This window comes from Anguilla rostrata, chromosome 12 (genome assembly GCF_018555375.3).
Source record: "Anguilla rostrata isolate EN2019 chromosome 12, ASM1855537v3, whole genome shotgun sequence".
Taxonomy (NCBI): domain Eukaryota; kingdom Metazoa; phylum Chordata; class Actinopteri; order Anguilliformes; family Anguillidae; genus Anguilla; species Anguilla rostrata.
In genome coordinates this window covers 30,290,727-30,316,228 of record NC_057944.1, presented here as the reverse complement: position 1 = coordinate 30,316,228, position 25,502 = coordinate 30,290,727, and the positions used below count along the sequence as shown (strand labels likewise).

Here is a 25,502-nt window from a genome sequence, read left to right as displayed (position 1 = left end):
TAGCAAACAATGGGCAAATCATCCTGTATGGCCCGGCAGTATAAGGACACAAACCATTTGCAGCATTTAATTTCCCCTTCACTGCCTTGCCTGGTGTACTTTTACATTGTTATCACTGTGTCAATGCTGCTGTTTCTCACAAGTTTAGAATTTTAGAATTCCTACACAGGTGCCTCTGAATGCGTTTTAGTGTTAGTCTAATCAGTCTCTCTTAGCACCCTTGAGCCATTGGGTTTAAACTTTGGGATTTTTGACATTTTTACAGTCCTTCGCTTCACAGTTAAGAATTTTAAATATTATTAATGTTTTTTTTAATATTTGAAACATATACCTATATATAATATAAAAATATACGCAAGCGTCATTAAAGTTACTGTATGTAATTTAAAAGAATGCATTGTTTTAGTCTGCCAAATGCATTCCAAAATAGAACCATTCACATAGAAAAGTAACAATAACTGACACATTTGTATGGTACAACATTTTATGTAGTGTCCTAAGTACACATTCTGTGTATTTTCTGTGTTTTCTTTTTCCTATTTGAAGATGAACTTTAGATATCTCCCTTTGATCAGCATGGGAAGGGTCACTAAAGGTCAGGGAGATTGAGCCTCTATCAGAGGTGTTGACACAGAGGCGTCAGTATGGGCCTCATTGTCTGATTGTGGGATGGTCTGTGTACACAGAGAAATGGTGTGTGGGGTACATGTGTGCCCCCCCCCCAAGGTTTGGGCTTAAAATATCCACACTACACCTCCTGCTGCATTGTCTCATTCGAATCCCTGCAACATGCTTTTTAGTTTTAGTTATGCTGGAAGGGTGTTTCCAGAAAAGTCTACCAAAAAAAAAAAAAACACCTCATTAGGATATTGTTTGGTTGTCTTCACACTGTAAGCTGTCTTAGGTTCCAGCGGTGTCCAGCGGTGTCTTTAGGCTATGTCTGCTACATGCTTACATTCTGGGAGACGGTGAAGATCGAACCACATTCTTCTTAAGTAAGGGGATAATGTTCTGGCTCCGCCAACCTACACCTTGGCTGGGGTCACACAGCAGGAATAAGGGGGCGGGAGGCGGGGTGGAGGGGGATAATGGGCTCCTCTTTCAGCAGACCCTGAGAGCATGGGGAAACACAATAACTTTCAGTACAGAACAAAGAAAGAATGTGCAGGGAGTTGGTTGGGAGAGGACTTGTGATTGGCTACCCTTATTTCCTGTTGTCCAATCAGCTTAACACACAAACAAAAACACACATGTACACAAAGGCACAACCTGGTAGTGATTATTTAGTGGACTGCTCAATGGGATTCGATGGGAGACGAGTCTTCCATCTCCAGCTATGGAATTCAGTGCCCCGAGGAGAGAGTATGCTGAGAACAGGGGAGACAGAAGGCTGTAATTATAATGCATTTTCCTCTGCTTACCTCGGTATTTGACTGCAATATTAAACTGTGCTTCACAGGCCACCATACCTGGCACTACTCCAAACGCCTGCTGTCACATCCAGGGTTTTTTTTTCTAGAAATGTTTAACACTAAGGAGCCTGTAGGAGGACAGGAGTTAAAACTGAAATAAGGAAAAAATGAATGTCCCTAAATATCTGCACATAATTACATCACTTGAGTAAAAAAGTACCAGAGCCGACTGCTGGCATAAACGCCCTCTGCAGTCCTTTAGGCCAACAACCATCGCCACACAATTCAAGGGTTTTTTTCAATTTATGTTGGAGGACTTTGGGGTCACAACGTCATTCTTGTCTATGGCCAGGGAACCCCTCAGTTCAGAGGAGCATGGAGGTGCGGGGTAAAGACTGTGAGGGCGACATTCCATTGTTTCTGGAAAACTTGTGTTTTCCAGGAACAAACCTGTGTTTCCAATCAGCGTGCCCTCAGTCCCATTTCCCTTTTATTTATAATTTCAATGATGTATGGAATGCTTTTCTTAGCTGCCTCATCCCCCCCTCCCCCCCCCCACACACACACAGATAAAAGGAAAATGCTGAACTTCACTGGAGCCGCTGCTCACGCAGTGCACATTTCTCCAGAAAATGCCCGAATCCCGACTCTGTGAGAAAGCCTTCAGTTCTCTGCTCTCCTCAGCTGAGGACTGGGAGAGATGAATGGGACGTGGTGCCTAGGCGACCCCTTTTTTTACCAAAGGGAAAGCTGCAAAAAAAAAAAAATTGGAGGCCACTGATTGGTCCTCTCACAGTGAGTTGTGCTTGCGTTGTTCCCTGTTGGACTGAGGCGGGGCATTAGAATATAAAGTTCACGTCCGCGTTTTTGCCAACATTACCAACATATTGTGGAAGCACGAGTAAAACACTGTGGGAAACGTTAGAGGTGAAATACTGTCTGACTCAGGGGTAATGAGATTTTGCGATACTGTAGTCATCTCAGTGGGTTTTTCTTCACTTATTTACCCTCATTAAAGAGCCCTGCACTAAAAGACCTTGCCACTACTGGGAGAATGGGTACAGGTTCACCCTTACCAATAATTTTTACATTTGAAATCTATTTACTTTTATATTTATTTTAAGAAATGCATTTGTATCATATTTAAGAAAATGAACTGCATAAATGTTGACATAATAATAATAATAATAATAATAATAATAATAATATTTTTTTTAATAATAATAATTATTATAATGGAATATGGTACAATATAATTTCCATATATTTTATATGGATTACCATCTATTTTCCAAACTCTTTTAGGTCATGAAAAGGCACTCATAAGACACCCATTCAGAATAAGCAATGATTCAAATTTTATGCGTATTTATTTTTGTTATGAGGCCAGGTTTCTTTGTTAAAATGCTCTTTGTTTCCTTAATCTCAGAACTGCTCTTTGTGTGAATGCACACAAAAACCCTTTCCCTTCCTTCTTTGCTGGTTCAGATTCCGTGTTCATGCAGTAGCCAATATGTGCATCCTTCTTCAGTTCACGTGATATTAGATATGCCTAACTGAACCTAAAGAACAACAAATAAACATTTAAAAAATGAGTTATAACATTTGGATAGGTGATATTATAACCATTTGGTTTTAAAACACCGTTATTAATAATAAATTCAAAATACATATCAGCAAATTATAAGAAATAAAAAAACAACAACATGTTACTGAAAAACAATTTCCTACATATTTGTAAAGTAATGCGTTAAAAAAATAGTGAGGAAAAAATTACATGTCACTACGCGTCATTCTTGTAGACCGCCCTCTGACGTCATGGAGACAAACCCCTTTTCCTGTTCGCAAAGTAACATATGCTGGTGTATCTGCTAGAGACTGGAGCACTAACCATACAGACACTGTACGCCGGGGCAGCTGCTTTCGAAAGTTACGGCTTTAGACAGATTGTATCTAAGCTCATCTAGATAACTTAAATTTACGTGTTTTGAATCTACTTTATTTACTGAAATCACCATGGCAGAAAAAATAGCTATTGAGGACGAATTGAAGGCTTCCAACGGCGCCGCGCATCTTGACGAACAAAATTCGGCAATGGCAAACGGGCTCACCGACCATAAAAAGAACAGTGCCCCGGAGCCACTCTCTCAAAAATTGAAAAGAATCGCAATGGCCAATTTACTGGTAATTTTGACTGTGGCCGGAGTAATAATTGGCGTATTTATCGGACTTGGGGTGCGTAACGCAGAACTTAGTAAGGTACAGATTATATATTTCGGCTTCCCCGGCGAGCTGCTTATACGCCTGCTTAAAATGATCATCATTCCTTTGGTTGTATGCAGTCTTGTTTCTGGAGCGGCCAGCATTGATCCAAAAGCCCTGGGAAAGTTGGGCGGTTGGGCGATGCTCTTCTTTTTAGTGACAACTTTAATTGCATCAGCCATCGGGGTGATAATGGCGTTCATCATTAAACCAGGTGTCCTGTCCACTTCAAAGCCCTTTGTCGCGGGAGCCAGCGATGGGGTCCCACAGGCCAAAGAAGTGATTGACTCCTTTTTGGACTTAGTAAGGTAAGGAACCCCCAAAATGCTCTTTTAAATCAAGTTATAACGGACTGATTATCTTAGTAGGCATACATCCACAATTGGCATCTGGCAACCCCGAATTGCCACACGTGGACGTGGCGGTTAGATGTGAGACCTAAGATGCAGCAAAAGGTTGCTTTAATAGTAGCCTGCTTCTTTACTTAAGGAGAGTAGCCTACATTCTCGTCAAATAAACGACCCTGGTGGTCATTCTAGTTACCTCTCATTGACTACAGAAGGTTAGATTTATTTTATTATAATGAAATAAATATAGTTTTATGTTATCTACTGACACAGCAGTTTAACGTGTAATTTATAAACAGTCCTTAACACTTCAGCTCGTTAGGAAAACTGATTTAAAACATTTGTGATTTATTTTATGATAACATGTGCGCTGTCGATTCTATTAGATGACAAGGACAATCGAATTGCGATGGGACCGACACAGTGAATTGAAATGCATCTTTATGTCAAAGTTTCCGTTCTCTCCCTGGGCCACATTCATTAAGAGTATTAGACTGTTTTACACACAGCTTTACACACTTATTTCACAGGATTGGTTACAGTATATTACAGTCTATCGTGGAGGTGGCTATATTCTTAAGCCACGTTTTGTTACCATAGCTTGTTGTGACCACGTGTGCCCGTCCCGGCCAACGCACGCTCTGTGTCATTGTAACTGACACGCACATACCGAGCATTGTCCTTCTGCAAGCTCGTTCGCAGTTGCATCAGCTGCCAGTTAGAGGCGGGCAGCTTTCAAGTAATCTTTGGACCTGATAAATTCATTCGCATGCACTGCCTTTCCTTGTTTCAGTGAAACCTTTTAATTTTAGCCTGTTAACTTTATTCGTTACAAACGGTTTTGTGCATTTAATCACGTAGCATCGAGAAGGCAACATTTAAATATCAAATAAAAAAATAACATAACAGCTGACTCCCGAATTGCATTACTGTGGCCGGACATTTTACAGGGAAAACACAGAAACTGGCCAGCTTGCCAATGTCATTTATTTCACGAAAACAGATTTGGTAACAAAAGATAATTTTGTTATTTAACATAGTTGTAGTAACTATATTATTATTATTATTATTATTATTAATAAGGATATTTTGAGATAGGCTACCTGTAAAGCAAGAATGCGCTTTAGAAGCTTGCACAGTTCGCAAATATCTAAAATATCCGCTGAACACAAAACTGGATCCAATTGAAAACACACTAAAAATGAATTTAAATAAATATACAAAAACTACCTTTTGATGTGCAAACATACGAATGTACTTGGTGGATTAGTCTTAGTCTGCATGACAATTTCCTAGTAATTTCTATACCAAATCTTACATAAGTACTGCGGTAATTTTGCAGGTTATCGTGTTGTGATCACGAATGTTTATTTTTCATATTTTGTTGAAAAAAAATTATTCGTTGAGCGGATTGTTAGCCTACAAATTTTTTTTTATTTTAATTTTTGCTCTTGTCTGTTCTATTCTTGCCCTCTAGTAGGCTGGTCTTAGGCGTTACACGCATTCTTGAGGAAGTCTTGAGACTGAAATATTACACCCGTGTACCCACAGTACAGTCTGTCTTCAGTTTGTTTTTAATATCCTCCCAACACGATTTGCATAGGTTAAGGCGGGAAAATTCCACGTGTCTGAATTTCCACTTCTCTCGGAAATTTGTGACAAAACCCGTTTTAGAGAACGGGGAACATATCACAAGGGGGACACCCTTAAATACCCAGGAAAAGTCACATTATCTCCGTGACTTTAGTTGGGCTGACTCACGCCACCTCTGTTTCCTCTAGCAAGTTTTACTAAAATTGCATCATGTTTTTCTCTGTCTCTTAGATTGAATACCTAAGAAGGACAATTGTCTAAGCATGATTAGCTGTAGAGGAATCTTGAACATGAAAAAAAAAAAAAAAAATTATAAGCCTTTTATAAGCACCAGCTTCCTGATCTCTTAATTGTCTGGCATATCTTATGTAATTACTTCCTTTTAGAAGGCCATGGTTCAAATGGTTTTATTGCCGGGAATAAAACGCGTGCGTTTGGTTGTGCAATTCCACCACAAAGTCAAACACACCAGCATGCAATACGTTTAAGGTGTGTTTTCGTAAATATTGACATACCAGGTTTGTTTTGCTCCTTAGAACACATACCGCTGACCTATTGGTGTGACTGACGCAGCTTCTTGCAGGCTGGCAGTGGCAGTTGGCAAGCCTTAACGAAAGCGTTTCTCAGACCCCGCAAGCAAAATCCTCAGTGTACAGTCAACTCTTACAGAGTCTGTGCTACCGTAAGGGACCATTTGTACTCCGTTCAAGTTAAAAGCACTGTGCCAGTGTTGATTTTACACTGAACATTTTGCGATGTGTGTACAGGGAAAACTCACTGACATATGGAGGCCCCTGTACGGTACAGCAGGTGATTTCACATCGGCAAGCACTGAAGGCAGCTGTTTAAGCTGATTATGACATCACAATGGACCTCAGGTTTGATTATTTCTGACCAGAAGGAAGAGGAGGCTGAGGCGTGGTCCTCCTGGGTAATTATCTCAGGCAATGCGCATTTAGGCAGGTGCACTAGCGCTATGTTTGGTGCAGTAAGGGCTTCTGAGGTCTTGCCTGGATTTTTGCACAAAGCTGTTGGGGGCTCTACTTGTTTTACAGGTTAGGGACCTCAGTCTTCCTGGTGGCAAAATCTCAAACTGATGATTGAGGGAACAGCCGCTGTGTTTGCTCCTTTCGTGACTGTCCGCTCCTCATAATGTTGCTTTTCGTGGTTCTTTGTTGTCTCCCTATGATTTTGCAGTAATGTCATCCTCTCCAGCGTAGTTAGTCTGATGTTATTTAGAGAGCCAAACCACAATCACACACAAAAAAAGACACAGAACACTCCTGGGGGTTAGCGCAGCCACACAGGATGGGCAGTGGGCTCACAGCCAGTTTGCTTTTCTCTCATGGAAAAGCTGGCTCTGTGATTTGTTTATTTATGTTCTCCCACATTATCAGTCGCTCTGGACGATAAATGGAAGTTGTCCGATAAATGAGCACAAGCCTAGTTTACACTTTGTTGCGCAACGCGTTTGAAGTGCCGTACTTTCAACTGAAAACAGTGTCGCGCAGCGCTTCCTCAATGTCGCACGCCTGTAGGTTCCTGCTCCAGACACAGTCTTACTTTGCCGTTCGCCGCGATTGGACAGTTTACACGTGTAAATAAACGGTCAGGAGTTTGGTGTCTCGTTACCATAGAGACAACGGAACCCTCCCGGCAAGCCGTACAAACGCCAAACATCACGACTTCCTTTTCGTCTGACACAAAGCCCGAATGGTGCTCCTTTGTTATTCACAGGCATCATGCCTTTACGTCCACGTCAATGGGTGGGTCTTTGGTTTCCCTTTTACGTTTTTGAGGGAAGGGAGGGGCCAGGAAGAGCTGCAGGGTATGAGCATCCGCATTCTGATGAAGGCAGACTTGGTGGCTAAGCTCATGTGCATGAGCTCATTAGCGTGATTCGAACGCAGAACGGGTGGCCTTTGAGTGCTGTAGGATCCTCAAGTGTGTCTCTTTAAGTCGGCACGCCCCGTTCAAACAAACCCCTTGGCAAAGACAGGAAGATTAAATGCCTGTATAATTATACTTAATTTATTTTTCAGACGCATTTCGTTGCAGGCCATATTGCGAACAACGTATATAAAATAAAATTACAGAGAGAAGAGCTGGGGAGGAGGAGAGAGCAAGAGAGAGAGAGAGAGAGAGAGAGAGTGACTGATTGTGGAAGGATCTGAGGATTAAGGTAGTTACTTGTTATTCAGAGCAGTGAAACCAATTGCCAGCCACAGAATGCCTGCTGTGTAGGCCACAGCATGGAGGCATCCTCTCTCTTCACTGTTCCCAGTTTGGGCTCGCATTGCAGTATCACATTACAGGGAGTGATCACTGGAGTCAGGTATTTTTAATGCCAGTCATTTTTGAAGAACGTGCCTGTCCCTAACCGCAGTTAACAGGAGGACATTGTAAATATATAAAAGTAAGAACAACAACAAAAAAAAACTTATTGATTTTATGTGTACTGGACAGACCCATTCCCAAACCGTCATTATACAGTCAGGAGTGCACAGGGTTGTCACCCTAGATACCAGTAGAAACAGCGCTGTCAGGTCGGCCAATATGAATTTTGTTTGAGGTCTTCGCTTTTGGACTAATGTCGTGAAGACATATTAATGTTTGTGATTGGTGGACGGACAGGTCAGACTGAGGCTCTGTTTCCGTTCTCTCCCAGGGCCACATTCATTAAACCTCCTCGGAGAGTCAGAGCGCTGATCTAAAATCAGTTGAGCCTTTTAGCCTGTGATGGTTTTGTTATTATTATTTTTTTTTAAATAAAGTTTTGGATGTGGGTAGGGGCAAGCCTGATCCCAGACCAGCTCTCCCACTCCGAGACGCTTCAGGATTACGGGCCTCAGCGTGAGGCTTTCCCCCCGACTGGCTCTGATATATGGGCTAGCTCGTTAGCCGCGCGGCGCGTGTTGGGCGAGGTCTCCCCCCTGACTGGCTCTGATCTATGGGCTAGCTCGTTAGCCGCGCGGCGCGTGTTGAGCGAGGTCTCCCCCCTGACTGGCTCTGATCTATGGGCTAGCTCGTTAGCCGCGCGGCGCGTGCCTCCCTTTCTGCTCATTAAAAGCCCCCCTGTCTGCTGGCGCCTGGCTCTTATAATGGGCCCATTCAAAACATTGTTCAGGGGCCTGGGCCCTGGCTTGGGCCCAAAGTACGGGCGCGTGTAATGAGATTTACGCACACACACACACAACACACACACGCAGGCACACAGGCACATGCATACACACACACAGATACGCACACACACACACAAATGCACATACATACACGCACGCACGCACGCTCACACAGACATGCACATACTAGTAAACAAACGTGCATGTATTTGTAATGGGGGGGGAAAAAAACTGGAAAATGATATTATTTTACACTAATACTAATTCTTATTTAGCAACTAGTAATTTTATTTCCCAGAAAGATAGTTGTCTGAATTATTGGCACTCCTGTTTTCATTACCTTAAGCGCACCTCTTCTATAGTATGAGTCTTCGTCACGGCATAAGTTGATCGACTTTGTTTTTGACGAATGCTTTCGCCGCCCTGCTGTAGAATTCCAAGCCACGGGTGGATTCTTTACTTTGTTTTGGTGCATTAAGGAACAAGCTGTTCTGGCTGCAAACGGCAGGCAAGCCCCATCTTGTTGATCTTTATTTTTGTGTTTTCACCTTTTTGGCCACGTGCTGTATGGATGTGTGTATTTATATATACACACGCACATGCACACACACACGCACACACACACACCCACACCCACACACACACACACACACACACACCCACACCCACACACACACATACCCACACCCACACACACACACACCCACACACACACATGCCCACACCCACACACACACACACACATACCCACACTGCGGTGTCATGTTGCTCTTTTTTGGAGGGTTTTTCCCTCTCGAGCTCCCAGCGTGCCCAAACCCAGCCAGCTGACCATTCTGAGAATGTCAGAAAAACTGAAGAGGTCCCGGAACAGGATCCGTTACCTAGCCGACCACCGGTCCACTCCCAAGGGCAAATCTGTTGCGTGTGTGGCTAAGTCTGCCCAGTCATTTTACAGTAAGTTCCTTATCTCGATAGGACATACTGGAATAACCCAACTGTGTGCTCAGTGTTGAAACCCCTGTCACCATGACTCTGCCCTTCCAGTACAGCTAAGGTCTTCTGTTTATTTTACCCATGTCCCGCCCCCTGCACACTAGAGAAAGATCAAGGGTTGTTGGGTTAAAATCCAATGACAGTCTTCAAACTGTACCCTTTAGGTAGTCAAATACACACCCTCTGTATCCCCTACATTCAGGCCCTGCCCACTCTCTGTTCAGTGCTAACAGGCTACACCCCTATGTCTCAGGGTCACTTTGGCTGAGACACCCCTAGGGACTGCGGGGGGGGGGGGGGGAGGTAACGGAGCCCGACACACGTCCCAGCATCCCGGATACGGGGTGACCTTCAGTCCAGGGCGTTTGTGTTTGGCGGCGCGGGATAAGCAAACACACGCGGTGCAGATTAGGGCTGGGCGCGTTTGCTCGGGCTGATAGCCGCAGCATCTCCTCACATCCCCATGCGCACAGCTCTGCTCTGCGTACGGTGCTAACGTGTTTAGCGTTGGTTTAGCGGCTGTTGTCTGCCTGTCGGTTTTCTCTGCTCGCTGCGCGTTCTCCTCTCGCGGTTTAGTCAGCTGTGCTGGCTGTTTCCGGTGTGTGTGCGAGCACGTTTGTATTTGGGTCGGGGGAGACGAACTGAACGCATACACAAGCACTCAGATGGATGAATGTGGCCTGGTCAGTTTGGCACGTTAAGCCCCCATTACTCCAAAACCGGTCAGACCGGGCTGGCGGTGGGAGGTGGGGGGGGCGGAGCCAACGTGTCTCCACGGGAAAGTCTGAGCATTTGGGCTTTATTAAAAGGCAAAAAGCCATTTTGGGTTCGTAGAGGACGGATTTGGGGCAAACAAGCCCGCTAACAAAGTCAGTGGCGGGATTGGGAGACTGAGCTATGGGGTCTAAGGGATCGGGGGACGTTTAATCTGGCTAAACTGTCCCAGCTGTTTACACATGAGAGACCTTGTGACTTCAGCTCCTCGTGAGCGAGTGTGACTGACGATATAAAGGAGGGGGGGGGGGGGGGGGGTGGTGGTGGTGGTTTGTGCCGTAAGCCAGTGTGGCACAGTCCTTGTAAGTCAGAGGCTGCGGGTTTAAATCAAACATACGCCACTTCTGTTGCGTTCCTGAGCAATATACTTAACTTGAACTTCTTTCCATAAAATATCCAGCTCTATAAATGGATAGTGTGTAAAGCTGTGGGAGTCTCTTCGGTTAAGGTTGTCCACTGAGCAGTTCAACGTAGCAATGCAAGAAGAGGCAAATCCAAATTTGAACGAGTACCCCCCTAAGCACTGCTCCAGGGTCAGCGCTATTCATGCATGCAGAATGGTTAGGGTTAGGGATATAACTGAGCATGCTGGTCCTGAATCAGCCGTAGGGGAAGGAAACACAACGAGTAGTGCATAAATCACCCTCCGCATGGAAATGTTTACCAAAGTTCCCAACATCTTAATTTCCTTTTTCAGAAACATTTTCCCCTCCAACTTGGTGGCCTCTGCATTCCAGTCGGTGAGTCACTCAACCTTTTCCTGAGAATATCACGTCTTTCTGGTTTTGACCGAAGCGCACAATCAACATAATTCCAGCATTTCTCAGCTGTGTTGTGTGGGAAGTCTGAATTTCAGCTAAACTAAATTAAAAAAACCGAAGAGAGGAATATGATTTCACAGTCGTATTTGTGGTATTTCAGAGATTCCGATAATCTCTGATGACATGCAGATAATAATGCAGGTAATGAAAGTTTATGTTGAACAGAATATTGTTCATTCAGAGTAATAGGGCATTCATCTTATATATAAGAACTCCAGGTTCTTCTGGTTCTTATCAGGACGAAAGGGACACATTAATATTTGGAATGGAAACCTTGGGAAAGCGTTTGGTTGGACGTGCTGAGGACAAACCCTCGCAGTTGATCCCTGCATTATTGCCACTGGGCGTCCAACAGGATGCTTTGCCTGGGTTTAATTCCAGCTTGGGCAGTCTGGGGACTTGATGAAGAGGCGATAAAATGGAGGCAATTGGGCCTGAAGGTGAATGACTCCTGTTTTCTCTTACAGTACTCCACCAGCTATGAAATTGTGAAGGTGGAGAAGAATGTGACAGGCGAGGCGGGCGATGAGACGATAACCTCTGTGATGAAGGTAAGGGCGGAGCCTCCCGTCTTCCCCTGTGTCTCTCTGCGTAGATGATAGAATGTGCCAGAATGTGAGCAAATGGATTCAGTCAATTCAGGAAAAAATGAATTGAAATTCAGTTCACTCATTGAAAAAAACGTTGCGGTCACTTTTTCATTTCATGAATTGAACATTAGTTTTCAAATGGAATTGACCCCAATCCTGGCCTTTGGCCAGTGCCTGTGTGACTGAGTGTATGTTGCAGCACTGGAAGCAGCCGGTGTAGATATAGTGCGACTAGAGCGGTGCTACTCATATGTAAGCCAGAGCTGTGCTGCTGTATCGGACAGGGTCAAAGTGAAATCTTCAAATTAATTTTGAAATCAATTTTATAAAAATCACAACAAATGGAAATTGGTTTCAAATTCAATTTGTATTTGAACTCCATCCCAAACGGAAATGAAGTCTCGGCTGGTGTGGTAATGAAGTAGCTGTGGTCAGCGGAGGAGAGGGGGTGTTATTTGCAGTCACACCGACCTGCTTGTGCCCCCTGCAGCTTCCTGTCGGAAAGGACGTGGACGGGATGAACATCCTGGGCCTGGTGGTGTTCGCCATCGTGTTCGGCGTGGCCTTGAGGAAGCTGGGCGAGGAGGGCGAGATTCTCATCAAGTTCTTCAACTCCTTCAACGAGGCCACCATGGTGCTGGTCTCCTGGATCATGTGGTGAGTGGTTTGTTTTGTGGCTGGATGACAATAACCATCTTATGCACATCTCTTATGTGACAAAGGCCAAACTGGTCATGTAGACTTTGGGGCCTCTGTTTACCCCCAACGCCCACCTTAACAAATAAGCATCAGCTTGTGTGTGGGGTTTTGAATATGGATTTGTACGTGTGCATGGGCATATGTGCATGTATGTGGTGTGCTTAAGCATAGGTGTGTGCATATTTTCTTATGGATTTGTGTAAATGTACGTATTTGTGCATGTGTGCACGTGTGTGTGTGTGCGTGTGCGTTTGTGCGTCTGGATTCAGAGAGAGACAGCCTATTCTTGAACCCGTACTCCTCGGTCCCGCTCGCTGATTGCCCCGCCCCTCCCCCGGCCGCAGGTACGCCCCTCTGGGTATCATGTTCCTGGTGGCGGCTAAGATCGTGGAGATGGAGAACGTGGCCACGCTGTTCGCCGGCCTGGGGAAGTACATCGCCTGCTGCGTGATCGGCCACTTGGTGCACGGCCTGCTGGTCCTGCCCTTCATCTACTTCATCATCACACGCAAGAACCCCTACACCTTCCTCCTGGGCCTGGTCACTGCCCTGGCCACCGCCTTCGGGACTTCCTCCAGGTAGGGTGCTCTGCGCTCGCTTCCGTCCCAAATCCTGTCCCAGCTCTCCTCCACCTCTCCCTTCTCTTCTCTTGTTCTGCCTCTTTCACGTGTCGCCTGCTTCCCCCAGTTCCTTCCTAAAACAGCCCCCCACACCCCGGTCTGCTCATCTTGCCATGGCTCCTCCCCCTTCCCCACCCCTCGTACAGTCTCCTCCCCCTTGTCTTCGCTCCCCCTGAACGGAGCAGTCTTTCATAAAGCACCCCTCCCTCACACCTGTCCACTTGTCTTAGCATGGCCCCTCCCCTCGTCCCCGCCCCCTGTGCAGTCTCCTCCCCCTTGCCCCTCCTCGCGACGCATCTCCTCCCCCTCGCCTCTTCTTGTCCCCGCCCTTCCTCATGGCGCGTCTCACTCCTTCTCACCTCCTCATTTCCCCGCCCCTTCTCACGGCGTCTCCTCCCCCCCGCAGCTCGGCCACGCTGCCCCTGATGATGAAGTGCGTGGAGGAGAAGAACGGCGTGTCCAAGCACATCAGCCGCTTCATCCTGCCCATCGGCGCCACCGTCAACATGGACGGCGCCGCGCTCTTCCAGTGTGTGGCCGCCGTCTTCATCGCCCAGCTCAACAGCTATTCGCTCAACTTCATCCAGGTCATCACCATCCTGTGAGTCGCCGGCGGAAACCCGCCGCTCGTGGCGTAGGGCGCTCGCGGCCCCGGTCCTGGGGAGCAGCGGCGGCCGCTGCTGCTCGTTGCTGCTCAGCTGCTGCTCAGCGCCCACTCTTAACCAGTTTCAGCAGCTGGTCGTGCAGTTGACTCTCCTCTCCTGGGCTCTGGAGTCTGACTGCGTTGCCGATTTTAAACAGCGGTTGCTGGCCAAAAGCACGGCCAGCCGACCCCGTGGCTGTCCAGGACCGGGGTCGCAGGCCACTGGTGTAATGCCGTGGGTACAGCTTGTCGTGAGCTTGTGTTTACTCTCTCGTGGAATGCACGTGACTCTGGACGACCACGGTCTCCATGACAGTGCCGACACGCTCTCTGTTAAGGCCCCAGGCTGGAAGTTTTACGACTGATTCCTTTTGAATATGTTTATAAAATATGCATATGAACACGTATTTGCGTGAAACTTTGCCTCGGATTTGCTAAAAGCCCTAAATGCCATATTACCTCTAACCTATGCCTCCAGCATGAAATGTATTTGCCTCTGTGTTAAATCTTATTCATGTGACATGATTATAGCTCTAAAGGGATTTGCAGCATGCTGAACACAAGTCACTTTAAAACGTACTTCTGTATGTTGAGAGGTGGTTGTGAAGCATGTGATCTGAGTGCTGACTGCTGACAATGTCCCGCCCCTTTTCGTGGCAGAGTGACAGCTACAGCGTCCAGTGTGGGAGCGGCAGGGATCCCTGCAGGGGGCGTGCTCACTCTGGCCATCATCCTGGAGGCGGTGGGTCTGCCCACCAACGACATCTCCCTCATCCTTGCTGTGGATTGGCTCGTGTGAGTAAAAGGGGAGCGGTTTGGGGTGGGGTGGGGTGGGGTTGAGTGGCTGGGGCAATAGTTTTTGTTGGTGGAGGAGTTGGTCAGGGCTCTCTAATTTTAGTGATGGTTCGCAAGACAGGCAGTTCCTATGAACTTGGACCGGCACTTGGCATATTGTGTCTATGATGTGTGCGTGGGACTTTGTGTGTGTGTGTGTGCTATGTGCTGTTGCTTGTGTACATGGTGGTGGTGTGTGTGTGTGTGTGTGTGTGTGTGTGCTTGAAGGTTGTGTGTGTTGTGTGTGTGCGTGTGTAGCTGTGTACATGCGGTGTGTGTGTGTGTGGTGTGTGTGGTGTGTGTGTGTGTGTGTGTGCGATACCCGTGTATTTGACCCCCTGTATTTGACTCCACCCTGTTTCTCTGCCTCTCTCCCTGCAGTGACCGCACCTGCACAGTCATCAACGTGGAGGGTGACGCCTTCGGGGCGGGGCTGCTGCAGTACTTTGTTGACCGCACCGCCAAGAGCGAGGAGGGGGCGGAGCTGAGCGAGGTCAGGCTGGAGGAGCCCCCCCAGGAGGGCTCGCCCCTCATGGCCAAGAGCAGGGAGGATCTGGAGGACGGGGCTCCGCTGGCTGCGGCTCGGCCCAGCGAGAAGGAGTCAGTCATGTAGGAGGAAAGGCGCTATATAATCACTGCTCCTCCCCCCCCCCCCGCCACTTCATCTCTTCTCTGTTTGTAAGGACATACTGATATTGGGGAGAGGGACTCCCCCTCTCCTGACTTTTTCCAACCAAAATCGCAATGGAGCCTGAGATGGGGGGGCAAGAGAGGGAGGGGTGGGGGTGGGCTTTGGGGTGGGGTGGGGTGGGGGGGGGGAGGAGGGCAAGGAATGTGTACTGTTCTATTTTTTTAACTGTCAATATTTATTAGTCGCCAGTAATGTGGTATGGAATCTCTCACCTCTACCGCAAGGTACCTTTCTTCCTTTTAAAGAGGTGGACCCTGTCTTTAGTCATTCTCTATCCCGGTCTCGGACTTTAAATCTCGCCAGAGAGGCAAGGTCTGGCACCTTGTACATACGTCTCTGCAGCTTTTAGAGGAATACTCATCTTACTTCACTACAGCAAACGTTCTTCCGTTATCATCATATGGGTTACTCCTACACCTTCGAAAAGAGTCCAGAGCAATCTCTATAGGGTTGATGTGTTTCAACCTAGATTTTTTTGGGGTAGCTGCTAATTGAACTGTATCCGGACATAGCTATACACTACTGAGGCAGTACGTGGCATTGTTGAATTCGGTTTTCCTCACAACTGCAATTGGACTCTGGAAGTGTAGCACTTCAGCTGCTGGTGATTAACTGACATTCAACTGGTCTGTGACGCAGAAGAATAGCACAAGTTGGAGACGGCCAACTGGACCTGTGGCCTAATCACCTTCTCGAGGACACTGTTTGCAGAAGTCGTTCCCAGCGTTTGGAAAAGCCTCCGCTCTCACAAATCCTCACGTGTCTCCCGCATGTACTCAGTATGCCACCTGTCCCCTTGTACAGCAAGGAAAAACTACATCTACGTGGCTGAGGGGGTCCTGGCAACGTGTGTTGTTGTGACATCAGCCCGTGGGTTTGGTTGCCATAGGTATACCTGTCAAAATGCGGCTGTTAAGTGGTGTGTATATTAGTGTCTGTGACATTTTTATATTGGCTTTTAAAGGTGGGTCTGGCGCCCGTTCTTCTTCCGGCTGACGCTCAATATGCCTGCAACGTTGCCAAGATGTTGCAACAGCGTTGCAGCAATGTTCTGCGTCAGTTGGGCAGCGCTACTGAGCTATGACTTGCGACTTGAGAATAAGCGAGATCTCAGAGTGAAATGGGCGGGCCACTATGAAGAGGACGAGCAAGCTCATTGGACGAGATACCGACCAATCAGATGACCGACACGGAGATGACCCGATGACCTTTAGGCAGAAGTCCATATGTACCTCTGCGGGTTCCATTCTAGGATTTCTGGCTGAAAGCCATATATAGGGGATTAGCATACTATTTATTTTATTACATTATTTACTGTCAGTGGTCTTACCAATGTTAGCCTAGATCACACAGGCAAGACCAGACCTTCAGGCCATCGTTTCAACAAAAATGAACTCAATGTAAGTGTCATAATTTGTGGCAAGGATGGAAGTTTTGAATCAGAGCCAATCAGACTCTGCTATGAAAAAACAGCCACGTTCCCATGTGAATTCAGATTTATGCTGTATTATGTCAGTGTCTATCTTTGGGCTACTTGGCCAATGCGAACATGCCTGGCGTGTGTAAAAATGAACGCACGCTGACTGTGTGAAAATGCTTGAAGGAGAGTTCGGAGGAGAAGCACATTAAGATGGAGGCAGATGTTTGCTATTTGCACAAGTCATACTCGTGCCTGGGCATGCATTGAAGGGCCTGAACTATTCCCTAGTGCAAATGATTAATTTACTCTTTAATGATCTAATTATAATAGACCTTGCTCAAATCACATTATCGCTTTACCTGATGGTCTTGGTGGCTGTTTGATGATTGTTTCAGGCTACCTTAGGTCATGGCAGTCTTCTGTTGGAAAAGTAGCTAATGAAGCTGCCATGCCACGCCCAGCCCTTAAACTAAAACTAGAGGGCAGCAACCATTCCGTTGTGGGGAGGAAGTGACCCTCGTCACCTGACCTGGGACATGGCCTCTCATCACCTTATGTCACATTGCAGGGGTAACGTGTACTGCCCATTCCAGTCACGCTCCCATTAATTACTTGCAGAGTGGAATATCTGAAATTTACCCACAGGTGTGCATACCCTCGACACAATGGAATCTTCAGCACATCAGTTGTCTGTCCCTAAAAGGATAGAATTTTAAAAATGTTTTAAAAGTCCTATTTTTTTTTCATTAGGCTCCTTTCAAATTCAGCTGTGTGTGGTTTTGTTGTGCTTACTTGTCTCTTGGTAGCTTTTTTTTATATTGGCCTGTGTATTTGTCTAATGCTGTGCTCAGATAACCTTCTGTTTGTTCTGGCTGACCGTGCTGTGCGTATGTGTGTGTGTGTGTCTGTATATGCGTGTGTGCCACACGACGTTGGGGTGTGCTGTGTCTGTTCTGTCAGCGCATTATTGTCCATTCCCTCTTTAAAGACACGGCCCCGTTTTTACACTTGAACACGGAGGGGATCTCACGTTTCAGAAGGAGCTCTGCCAGCGGTCCTGGCATTCCCTGCGGCGACCTTGTGCAGTCTACACGGCGGAGGAGCACGGTTAATCTTGTATCGTATCTGTTACTCTGCATCTGTGTGTGTGCGCGTGCGTGCGTGTGTGCACGTCTGTGTACGTGTGTGCGCGCAAGTGTCCACTCGTACATTTTCTCTTTATGGTTTGAAGCCCGGCGGAGTCAAAATCATGATCATTTCGCGTCCATGCTTTCCAAGGCTCGGGTTCCTTGGTTGAGGGCAGCGGATGGTGTCTCGCACAGGCTAGCAGCAATTCTGTTTACGAAAGATTCAGAAGTTTCACTGGAGCAAGCGCTGCCCTCCTGCCGAACACTGTTCTGTTCTCATAGGAGACTGTCATGAATTCTGTTAAGGGAAGTGAATGGCGGTGTGCAAGTGAACATTTCAGCAATGTGCGTTGAGCCTGTTATTCCTGTTTCTTTGACGACGCGTCTGTAAACCTGCGCTGTTGCTTCCCTTGAGGGAGTGCTGTTGTCATGACAACACGAGAACGTCACAACCAGGGCCAAAGAGGACACACGGACTGAACAGCCTCCAAACGCGCACTCTTTACTGGCTGTAGAATAAAAATCTTTTTATTATTTATGCACTTCCTCTCATGTTCTTTTATGACTCAATAATTTTCTTCATAGTTTCCTACTTAAGGTACAAGTTACACAAATACCCAGCAAGATTTAGCAAGAGCTTATAATCAAAGGGGTCTTACGTTTATTTTCAAACTTAAGTTATTACCTGGAAATGCTTTTTGCTCTACCAGATTAAACACCAGTAATTACTACTGCATCCTTCGATTAAGTGCACAGCACGAGATTCACAGCTCAGAGACGCATGGCTTACCCTGTGTAACCTTGCAATCGTCCTATCCAAGCCAAAATATTAAGGAAGAAACACAAATCTGATTAATAATTAATGCCAGGCATCGCCTAGCCCTTCAGGACTGATTTCTTAGTCAAGGCCAATGAAAGACCTCAGGGTTGGAATTTGACCATTTCCAATAAACTGACCGATGAAATCGCCTACATTCCCTAAAACTGCACCGCAAAAAAAAAAAAACTGAATTTAAGCACACTAGTGGGATTGAGCAAGGCCAGTTTACCAGTGTACATTGGTCTCCATCTCCTACTGAGACATGAGCAGGAAGAACAAAGTTAAAAAGGGTCCTTTGTATAAGTATGTTTCCTGTACAGAGCAGTTCAGTTCATTATGTTACCAGATGAAATTTCAAAACGCTAGTATCCCAGCCTCTTGGATGGGTGAATACAAACACAATAGGTCACCAGCACCAAGAGTAAGCACAGACACATCGACTTCCTCTGAAATTGGTCACGTCATGTGACAATCTCAGATTAATAAATCATAAGGACAATATGAGGAAATAAAGGAGAAGAAATACACACAACGCTGGCCTGGCATTAAATATGCAAACATGAGATAAGAACCGTATGCGGAAATTCATGCATTCAGACACTTAGATTCTCTGATTTTGTGCAATCTATCATCTTGCATCCACACTCCAGGACAGTAGGTGGCGGTAATGTACCTGTGAGTTCCGTCAAAAGTTCCAATCAACACCATAGAAGAAGACGCGGGACAGGCAGATGCCAGAAACACGTCTTCTTTTTGATTTGTTTTTTTTTTTTAAATGGAGAAAACACTGAAAAAGACGGTAACATATTGGCTTTTTGTTTGGCACGGGGTATTTTCCAGAACTTTCTACAAGTCTGTCTTTTATGGGGAGTTTAATTCTCAGCAATATAACTGTAATGTTTTATGTGATGGGAATACAGTCAAAATGTTCATACTAAAGGAGGGATTGTGGGACCAACTGTAGTGTTGTTTATGGTCCGTTTTGCACTAAGGGTAATTGGTTTTATTGGAATTTACTGCGCTGAGAATTTACTTAAGTTTGAGGTTTCGCTGAGCCAGGATTTGGCATTTTTTAAAGTCTACTGCCACCTAATGGTCGTGTTGTTGAATTACAAAGAGTCACGCTGCAACTTGATGCCGTGTCCACCCCGAAGTCATAGAAAAACACGGTCTTGAAGGCTTGAGACTTGCAAGGTCTTAACCTGAGAATATTTGATCAGGAGAACAGGCCGATCATTCGATGTAGACTCATCAGTTTGCCAGCCGATTTTATAGGTCATTCAATGCTCAGTGCTGATCAAGGCCAGGTCTTGAACACCCAAAGGCTTTCTGCTTCCCCTACGCAACCTAGCAAGCCATTCCTTACATCCCCAGTCTATCTGTGCTGCAAGAAAGCATTCTTTCAACAGTGGCTCCTCCTTTACATACAGCCCCTTAAATCTGCTGAGAGCTCAACCTGAAATATCTTTAGAAAGCTGAATTAACAGGGTGAAAAAATGCTAAGCATCAATCAAATTCCCCCTTTTCTCCCATTAAGGAACCCAAAGATAATATGGATTCAGTCTTCCTTTGTCAATATTAAATGTGACACCATTTTGTTGTCCTTCTTTATAGTTCATATAATGGAAAGAATTATTTTTTTGTTGTTATGCGCTTAATTGAGATGAACTGACCGCTTGCCTCTCTTGATTGGCTGGCTGTGTCTAGTGGTGTTTCCACAAAACGGTGTATGCAGGGTAATGGTAAATGGACTGCATTTATATAGCGCTTTTATCCAAAGCGCTTTACAATTGATGCCTCTCATTCGCCAGAGCAGTTAAGGATTAGGTGTCTTGCTCAAGGACACTTCGACGCGCCCAGGGCGGGGTTTGAACCGGCAACCCTCCGACTGCCAGACAATCGGTCTTACCTCCTGAGCTATGTCGCCCTGTGGAGCGGTGAGTGGGTTTCATTTCCCTGTACGATTCAGAGATGATCACCTCACCAGTGGGAGTGGGAGTGGACGAACGCACCATTAGAGCACAACTCCAGGTCAGAGTACATGTGTTTAAACTCGCACATAATTGACTCGCACACACTCTGAATTCATGTTGAAAGGGACAGGAAACACCAGGCATATAGTGGCACGTCTTATGTTTTATTTTGATTGTAGTTTTCTTTAAAAAAAATTGTTTTATCTTCCTTTTACACAATGATAGAATGCAAGTCTTCATGGACATGCTACCACAACATGAAGGAAAGACAGAAGTGCCCTGGGTTTCTTCATTTCTCTTTTCACTCTTTGAAAAGATGGAAGCAGTGTCCAACAGTACCTCATACCTTTCTTTAGTGCCATTGGTTCACTGTAAAATTGACACTTTATTCCATACCGTATAGTATCACAGGTTTGTGCAACATATAAAAAATAATAAAGTGAAACTGTGCAGCACACACACAAACACACACTGTCTACACTGTTTCTCAGTAGTAACACAAGTTTTATGTTTCACATTGATAAAGTGAGCTAGCTAGACCTGTCTATTAGTGTATACACCTTTTTAATTAGTTCAAGTGTACAGACAAACCACACACAAACAGGAAGACAAGACAGGCTAGTCAAGCATAGGTCTACTCTGGACTCATCTTTAACATCTGAAGTCCTTCAACCTTGCGTAGAAATTATGGTGATCGTCCATTTTTTTTTCCAAAGCTTTTGGTGACTGTTTAACTTGTCAGACTTTGAGTGTGTATGAATGAGAAGATGAACACTGATTGTGTCAAAGACAAGAATAAATGTTGCTAGAATTCAGGCCAAAGTCCCTACCTCCATTCTGTAATGAAATGTCTATTTTGGACAATCCCATTCATTAATAGACTTGTCCTGAACTGAAATGAGCTCACCTGTTTATGATTCTCTACTGTTAGCCGAAGCTATCCTGACTCTCGTGCAAAGCTAGAAGCACTGCATTGCAACAGTTAATCGGAATGGTAGTGTACTTCACTTGTTCATACAATAAGATACGTGGGCTCGGTGCAGCAGTGACAGCTCAGCTGCAATGGGAGCAGGTCTGTGAAGGTGGAGGGACACTTTGTGGAAGCGGGGGCTCTGCGATGTTTCTGACGCACGTCCACCCTGTCTTCTTTCTGCGGCTTGCGGGAAGAACATATTACTCAGTCTTCTGCCCCCCCTCAGGGCCTTCCTTTAAATAATAATCTGTGGAGCAGAGAAGCTCTTGACACGTAAATCCAATAAATAACATCAGTTTTGTTTCTCATCTTTTAAGTGGTTCAGTTCAGTTTTACAAGGCAGTCGTATCAGTCGGTGTAATGAGGCTTTCTAACACTCCAGTGTATCGACTCTAGCTTGGTTAAGCCGTTCCCCTGCTCCACCCGTGACCACGCCCACCTCTGCCCCGCTCACAGCCGGCTCCTGTCCAGCCTCTTTTTGCCAGGGTTGGGGTACTGCGGGTTCTCGACCACGCCCTCGCCGAACTTGAGCTCCAGGAAGGCCCGGTGGTTGTTGGGGGCGTAGGCGGTGATGCCGGCGAAGGGCATGGGCACCAGCGGCAGCAGGAAGTGCTCGGGGAACTCCACGTCCTGCTTGTGCTCGGTCCAGGTGTCCTTGGTCATGACGCCGCTGCGCGGGTAGAAGGGCCACAGGTCCACGTGCAGGTGGTTGGCCTCGCTGTACTGCACCCGGTAGAAGTCGCCCTCCACCGCCCGCTCCCACACGTAGCCGTTGGCGTCCACCAGCGACCCGGCGTCCAGGTTCTTCAGGTAGTCGCAGTTGGGCACGTCCTCCAGGTAGATGCCCAGGTCCACGTCGTAGTCCCAGGGGATGACGTCCTGGTGGCGGGCCGCGCCCAGCAGGGTGCCCCCCTCCAGCCAGTAGCGCACGCCCGAGCTCTCCAGGATGCCGATGACGTACTTGGCGGTCTCGCGCAGGGCGCGGAGGCAGCAGGGAGGGGTCCAGCGGTCCAGGTAGAGGTACTCGGGGGTGTCGTCGCGCACCGTCCCGAAGCAGCGGGGCGTCTCCTTGCCGCAGCCGAACCACTGCTCCTTGCCGTCGGGGTGCAGGAGGCGCTTGATGCCGAAGTCGCGCATCAGGCGGGCGGTGGCCTCCCGCAGCCGGGAGTCCGCCTTCCACTGGTTGTGGGCGGAGCTGAAGAGGGGGCGGCGGCTGGCGGAGAAGGACGGCCCCTCCAGGAGCTTGACCTTCCAGCCGCGGAGGGACGTCTGGACGAAGAGGGAGGCCTGCAGGGGGCGGGCCAGGGGGGTGGAGAGGTTGAAGAGGTCCTCGGTGCGGACGAGCACCACGGCGTCCCCCCGCAGGGCGCTGCACACGCTCCCGCTGCTCCCCGAGGCGGCCTGCGCGTAGGTGGCGGTCCACTCCCGCAGGCTGACCCGCAGGTGGAGGCACTGGACGGCCGAGCGGGCCAGCACCGGCGCCGCCACCAGCCGCACGGGCCCGCCGCCCTCGCCCTCCAGCTCCCGGACCAGCCGCTCCAGCTGCCGGCCCTGGTCCAGCTCCACGCCGTCCGGCACCAGCAGCACGAACTCCGTCTGCACGTGGAACTCGGGCCGGTGGGCCTGCGGGGGCTGCTCGGGGCTGGGCGCCAGCACCAGGAGCCGCGCCCCCTCGGGCAGCGCCAGCGGCGGGTAGGGCGGGGCGTCGGCCACCGCCAGGAAGGGCAGGTCGGGCCGCTGGCGCAGGAAGGAGCGGGCCACCTCGTCCACGTAGTTCTCAAAGTCCTCAAAGTCCCGCACCAGCACCGTCACCCGGGGGCTCCGCCCACTTCCGATACCGCCCCCGCCCCCGGGCCCTCCCGCCCCCACGCCCCCGCCCGCCAGCCCCACGGCGCCCCCTAGCCCCGACACGGGGAGGGCCGCCTTTTTCAGGGAGCCCTTCCCCGGGTCCCGCCTCTTCTCCATCATCTGCTGCTGGGCGCGGGACACGTAGTACAGGATGAGCAGGTTGAGCGCGATGGCCCCCGTCAGGAGGCCCTGGCAGAAACTCACCCGCATGGCGCCGCGTGCAAAGGCCCTCCGCCGAACGCGGGGCTGATGCCGGCTCGAGGGTACCTCTCAGGCTGGGGGCCACAGCTTACCCCAGCTTGCGCGGGGCACTCTTCACCAGTAGTTAGTTTGAGCGCTGAGGAGAGCGCCAGACAGACGGACGCAGGGCCCGAAACTCTTGGCCGAGGTTTCCAACGGCGCCGTGCAAACAGCAGGTGGCGCTCTCAGTGAGAAAGAGCGGCTCCGCACCTCTCTCCGAGTCCTCGTGCGACGTTCCAAAACCCTCTGCCGTTCCCGGGACACCGCATCGTTAAAGGAACGCCGCGTCAGGGGCGCCGCTTCTGCTCCTGGCCCCGAGGCTGTTTGGGCCCCGAAGTGCTGGGCACCTGTTCCATCGGGCAATGGGGTGGGCACCCTGCAGGCCACTGGACTCCCCGGCTCAGGACCCCATCGGCATGCACTGATGAAGTCACAGAGGCCGGAGCGGCTGGGTGGAAGAGAAGGTAAGAAGGTAAAGTGAAAAAAGGCAGGTTGTCTTGTCAACAACAGTCTGTGTCACTCTTAAAACCTGAGTGTATTTTGGACCGGGACATGTAAGCACTACAAAAGGTTAAAGTGCCTCCCCCCCCCCCCCCCACACACACACACACATACACCTTAATTCCAGTGCTAATGGGGCTATGGGAGACAGTCAGTAAGACTTTAGAGAATGTAGCATGAGGTTTACAAGTTAAATTAAAATCCCAGATCTGATATGCCAAGTTGCAGTAGCCTACTTCTGAACAGTCTTGTGAAGCTCACAAGCTAAAAACAGTCTAAAGCCAATGTAAATGCATGCAAAAGAAACATTAAATGCGTCACAGCAAATCAACGAGTAGCTTGCATGCATGCCAAGAAAGCAACTGTCATATGTGTCTGTTAAGCACTCTGTACCACATCTCTGTACAGATAATATTTATGTTTATGACATCTCATATTATTCATACAAGTAATAAACATACACTGGGCAGTCTCTAAACTTTGGTTTTCAATGGGTTTACTCTGTTTATCCCTTTCCCTTAAAAAATCATTACATTTTGCACAAGATATATACTGTTCAAATTACATGTCAAAGTGTTTTTGGTGCGTCCCTGTCATTTCTGGCAACTCATACATGTTTCGCCTTTCTAACAGTAAAATATCGGAAATGGGCCTATGTTGTCAATTGAAAGCAGGTATTTTTAAAGCAACATATTCAACAGAAATCTGACGTTTCCGACAGATGCATTTGCATCTGTATACCTGCAATTTGAACATACAGGAACCCATGTATTGTGGGTTTTAAACATTAACCAGACCACGTTTTGATCCTTGCAAGCTGTCGAGAAAGCTAATAGTGCTGTTTGCATGCAGACATCCCGATGGCTCGCTTGCTAGCCAGATAGCAATATCATGCTATAACAAGACAGTTAACTACAAAAGGGGAGCTACCAAAAAATTAACAGGGGCACCTGTTATTATCATAGAGACAGAAGACATACATAAAACACCATACGTTGACGCAGCAGTCAGGAAAACGTGCTCTTTCCTCTCAAATATCCTCTCGGTTTCTTTCTATTTTTGTCCAAAGGCGCAGTCCGCAATTTTTTATCCCAGTCTGGCCGCTTCGGAAATGAACACAGGAAACGCGTGAGATCACAATGTGGCAGGAAGCTACCGCCCTGGTTACAGCTGGTAACACATCCCTACATTCGCTGTAG

The 25,502-nt window shown here is 47.5% G+C and overlaps 2 protein-coding genes across 4 annotated transcripts; one reads left to right on the top strand and one right to left on the bottom strand.

Moving 5' to 3' along the window:
* The first annotated feature begins 3,263 nt into the window (after positions 1 to 3,263).
* Positions 3,264 to 18,486, top strand: slc1a5 (solute carrier family 1 member 5). The gene is made up of 8 exons (XM_064301129.1): positions 3,264 to 3,982; positions 11,201 to 11,243; positions 11,792 to 11,875; positions 12,405 to 12,571; positions 12,958 to 13,191; positions 13,640 to 13,834; positions 14,537 to 14,671; positions 15,092 to 18,486. The coding sequence occupies exons 1-8, from the start codon at positions 3,429 to 3,431 to the stop codon at positions 15,321 to 15,323; spliced, it is 1,644 nt and encodes a 547-aa protein (XP_064157199.1). The 5' UTR covers positions 3,264 to 3,428; the 3' UTR covers positions 15,324 to 18,486.
* A 2,398-nt stretch (positions 18,487 to 20,884) lies between these two features.
* On the bottom strand, positions 20,885 to 25,442 carry fkrp (fukutin related protein). 3 transcript variants are annotated; one of them, XM_064301130.1, is made up of 2 exons: positions 25,284 to 25,442; positions 20,885 to 24,250 (listed from the first exon to the last, which is right to left on the bottom strand). In XM_064301130.1, exon 2 carries the CDS (start codon positions 23,770 to 23,772, stop codon positions 22,165 to 22,167), a length of 1,608 nt encoding a protein of 535 aa, XP_064157200.1. In that variant the 5' UTR covers positions 23,773 to 24,250; positions 25,284 to 25,442; the 3' UTR covers positions 20,885 to 22,164. The 3 variants fall into 3 exon arrangements, with proteins under 3 accessions (XP_064157200.1, XP_064157201.1, XP_064157202.1); XM_064301131.1 differs by having other exon boundaries at positions 25,298 to 25,430; XM_064301132.1 differs by having other exon boundaries at positions 25,254 to 25,417.
* Positions 25,443 to 25,502: the final 60 nt, after the last annotated feature.